Below are 4,028 nucleotides of genomic sequence, written 5' to 3'. Positions count from 1 at the left end.
ACCATTGTACTCCAACCTGGGTGACAGGGAGTGAGACCTTGTCTCTTAAAAAAAAAAAAAAAAGCAAAGAAAGCAAAGGAAAACACACTCTAAAATGTAAATAGCAATTTATACATTTTTTGCCAAAACAAACCAAAGTTATTACAGCAATGAAATAACATCATGTCTGTATATAGAAGCTGCTTGCCAAATTCAGGATATGGAAGCATTCAGACCAATAGATAAACAGAAACAAACAAGACACATAGGAAATATAGCCTTTAAAAATAATGCAGATGCTCCTCTACTTACAATGGGGCTAAGTCCTGATAAACCCATCGTAAATTGAAAATATCCCAAGTCGAAAATGCATTAATCCACCTCACCTGCCAAACATCATAGCCTCACCTGGCCTGCCCGAAACACCTGCATCTGACTACAGTTGGGCAAAGTCATCTAACACAGGGCCTATTTTATAGTAAAGTCTTGAATATCTCCTGCAGTTTATTGAATTCTGTACTGAAAGTGAAAAACAGAATGGTTGTCTGGGTACTTGGAGTACAGTTGCTACTGACTGGGTGTCACTTGTGCACCACTGTAAAGTCAAAAAATGGCAAGTGGAACCATCGTTAGGCCTGGGAACATCTGAAGTGGATCATAAAGTTATGCTAATGATTCTTTCTTGGCTTAATGGTTCCTCACTGTGCTATTTTCAACTACTTTTAGCATTAAAAAACCCTTTAAATATTGACTTAGGGCAACACAAAAGGACATAAACTCAAGTCAGTGGCCAGCTGCCTCTTTGAACAAAGGAGCTGAGAGATGCTTTGTCTAGACCATGCTTTTGCGCATTTAGCAAAAGGCGGTCAGGAGCGGATGCCTCCCCGGCGCCACCTTCTGGCCGCTGTTGTGCAGTGTGTGAGCTGCCCAGCGTGGCCGGGCTGAGGCTCAGGATGTCAAAAGCGGCCCATCCACAGAAGTAGCTTTGCCAGAGTGGGGAAGGGAGCGTGGCCACCTTTCCCGTGGCTCCCTGCCTCCTAAAGAGGAGTCACAGGTGAAGGAGGCTCTCTCTGTTACTTAGCTCTTCTGTGCTGCCAGCAGGAAGTGGAAAAAAAGTTATGTTATTTACCTCTTCTTACCTTAAAATGGTAACTTGCTGCAAATCTTTTACTTATTTTCCCATGGAAGTGGACACACCCACAGGTTGTTTTCAGACAGCCTGGGTCAGGCAGAGCATGCTTCTAATTTCAGAATTAATCTCAAATGCTGAGATGAAAGATGAAAACCGTTATTGTTATTTTTTGAGACAGCGTCTTGCTGTCACCCAGCCTGGAGTGCAGTGGCACGATCTTGGCTCACTGAACCTTCACCTCCTGGGTCCAAGCAATGCTTCTGCCTCAGCCTCCTGAGTAGCTGGGGCTACCATATCCAGCTAATTTTGTGTTTTTAGTAGAGACAGGGTTTTGCATTGGTGGCCAGGCTGGTCTCAAACTGCTGACCTCAAGTGATCTACCCGCCTTGGCCTCCCAAACTCCTGGGATTACAGGTGTGATCCACCTCGCCCAGCCAAAACCTGATTTTTATAGACGGAGCTGCTAGGCCCAGGCAGGTTCACACTTCCACACTTGTCGTCTGGTGCGAATCTAAATACCCATTCAAATGACAGCTCCTCTTACAAACAAAACTACTCAGTGCATTCAAGCCAGAACCTGTGGGGCTTGTGTAGACCTGAGAAACTTCTCAAGCAAAGCTTTGAAAATGGTCCTGTTTGTAAATGAAGGTAGATCCCAGCGGGAGCATTCCTCAGGCTGCTCCGGCGTCTTTCCATACTAAAGCAGCAGACGCAGACGAGGTCTCGTTCAATTATTTAATGGCCTGATTCCTAGTCCATAAAGTGGGCAGGTAGAGAGTAGGAAGATCTGACTAAATAAGTTTCTCTTGTACTCTTATAATCCTTTTTTTTTTCTCCGAGACGGAGTCTTGCTCTGGTCGCCCAGAGCTGGAGTGCAGTGGCGCGATCTCGGCTCACTGCAACCTCCGCCTCCCGGGTTCAAGCAATTCTCCTACCTCAGCCTCCCAAGTAGCTGGGATTGCAGGCGCCTGCCACCTGGCTAGTTTTTGTATTTTTAGTAGAGACAGGGTTTCACCATGTTGGCCAGGCTGGTCTCGGACTCCTGACCTCATGATCCACCCTCTTTGACCTCCCAGAGTGCTGGGATTACAGGCTTGAGCCACCACGCCCAACCTTTGGGTTTTTTTGTATTTGTTTATTTATTTTTTTTTATTTTATTATTATTTTTTAAGACAGGGTCTCACTTTGTTGCCCAAGCTGGAGTGCAGTGGCACAAACACGGCTCACTGCAGCCTCAACTTTCCTAATGTGGGCTCAAGTGATCCGCCCACATTAGTCCCCCCAAGTAGCTGAGACTACTGGCATGCACCACCACACCTGGCTTATTTTTGTATTTTTTGTAGAGACAGGGTTTTGCGATGTTACCCAGGCTGCTCTCAAACTCCTGAACCCAAGCCATCTACCTGCCTCAGCCTCCCAAAGTACAGGGATTACAGGCATGAGCCACTGTGCCCGGCCTTCTTTTACGCTAATCTTGTAAGTTGGGCCACTTCTGTGGAATGATTAAAAAAGGAAATAAAGCCCCAAAGCAGAGATTTTACTTTGAAAAATCGAACCCAGATGCTGTAGTTTTCTGTGGCATGAGTGTGGGGGTTATACATCATGCCTTTGTGCTCATTTTTCAGGCATCGTCAAGGATTCTGAAGGCGTTTACAATTTAAAGAACCCCACCTTGTTCATTTTCGCTGAAAATGATATTGTGATTCCACTCGAGAACGTAAGTTGGCATCTTTTCTCTTCGTATTTATTTGTTTTGAGACAGGGTCTTGCTCTGTTGCCCAGGCTGGAGTGCAGCGGCACGATCGTGACTCACTGCAGCCTCTGCCTTCCAGGTTCAAGCCATTCTTGTGCCTCAGCCTCCCGAGTAGCTGGGACTACAGGCGCCTGCCACCACGCCCGGCTGATTTTTGTATTTTCAGTAGAGACAGGGTTTCACCATGTTGACCAGGCTGATCTTGAACTCCTGACTTCAGGTAATCTGCCCGCCTTGGCCTCCCAAAGTGCTGGGATTATAGGCATGGGCCACCGCGCCCGGTATCATTTGTATATTTAGTAGCATGATTTGACATTCTGCGGGCAGTGGGAAGTCTTGAAGGATGCATTTGTTGCTCCAAATATTTCCAACATTACCACTTTAAAGATGGGTTTTATTCAATTCCACTTATATAATTCCACTGTGGAAGCGTAACCTTCCCAAAACATGCTTAAGGAAATGACTGAGGAAAGTATTCTCAGCATGGCCTGATTACCTGGTGGAGAAACAGGACCTCTTGCCCTGCTCCATGCTAACCCACAAATTACCATAAAGTCTTTGACCTTAAAGACAAGGATTTATTAAACACAGTCAGTTGATAAGGAAAAAGCAGAAGAAAAGTATGGTTCAAAAGCAGTCATTTAGCTGGGCGTGGTGGCTCATGCCTGTAATCCCAGTGACTCAGGAGGCTGAGGTGGGAGGATTGATTGAGGCTGAGAGTTTGAGACTAGGTTAGGCAGTCTAGCTAGATCCCTTCTCTACAAAAATGTAGCAAATCAGCTGCGATGGTGGCACACATCTGTAGTCCCAGCTATTTGGGAGCCTGAGGCAGGGAGATTGCTTCAGCACAGGAGTTGAAGGTTGCAGTGAGCCACGATTGTGCCACTGCACTCCAGGCTGGGCGACAGAGTGAGACCCTGACTCTAAGAAAAAAAAGTAGTCATTTAGAAATTATTTTATAATATTAGTAACTAATACATTAATGCAAATGATTTCACATAATAGATGTATCATTTTTACATTGCTCTGAAATCTCTCCTTTGCCAGATATAAGAACTGTGTTAGTTATAAAATTAGCAGTAAAGGCCGGGTGCAGTGGCTCACGCCTGTAATCCCAACACGTTGGGAGGCTGAGGCAGGCAGATCACCTGAGGTCAGAAGTTT

The 4,028-nt window shown here is 45.6% G+C and overlaps 1 protein-coding gene across 1 annotated transcript in view; it reads left to right on the top strand.

The window, feature by feature from the left end:
* Positions 1-4,028, top strand: part of CMBL (carboxymethylenebutenolidase homolog (Pseudomonas)) — a 42,887-nt gene that overhangs the window by 31,984 nt on the left and 6,875 nt on the right. The window contains exon 5 of the mRNA XM_011940987.1: positions 2,737-2,832. Coding sequence (XP_011796377.1) covers positions 2,737-2,832 — 96 coding nt within the window. The remainder of the gene's footprint in view (positions 1-2,736; positions 2,833-4,028) is intronic.

This window comes from Colobus angolensis, unplaced genomic scaffold, assembly GCF_000951035.1.
Source record: "Colobus angolensis palliatus isolate OR3802 unplaced genomic scaffold, Cang.pa_1.0 Scaffold196, whole genome shotgun sequence".
NCBI lineage: Eukaryota > Metazoa > Chordata > Mammalia > Primates > Cercopithecidae > Colobus > Colobus angolensis.
Note: the sequence above shows the minus strand (reverse complement) of the source record. Positions and strands in the feature narration are given on the sequence as shown.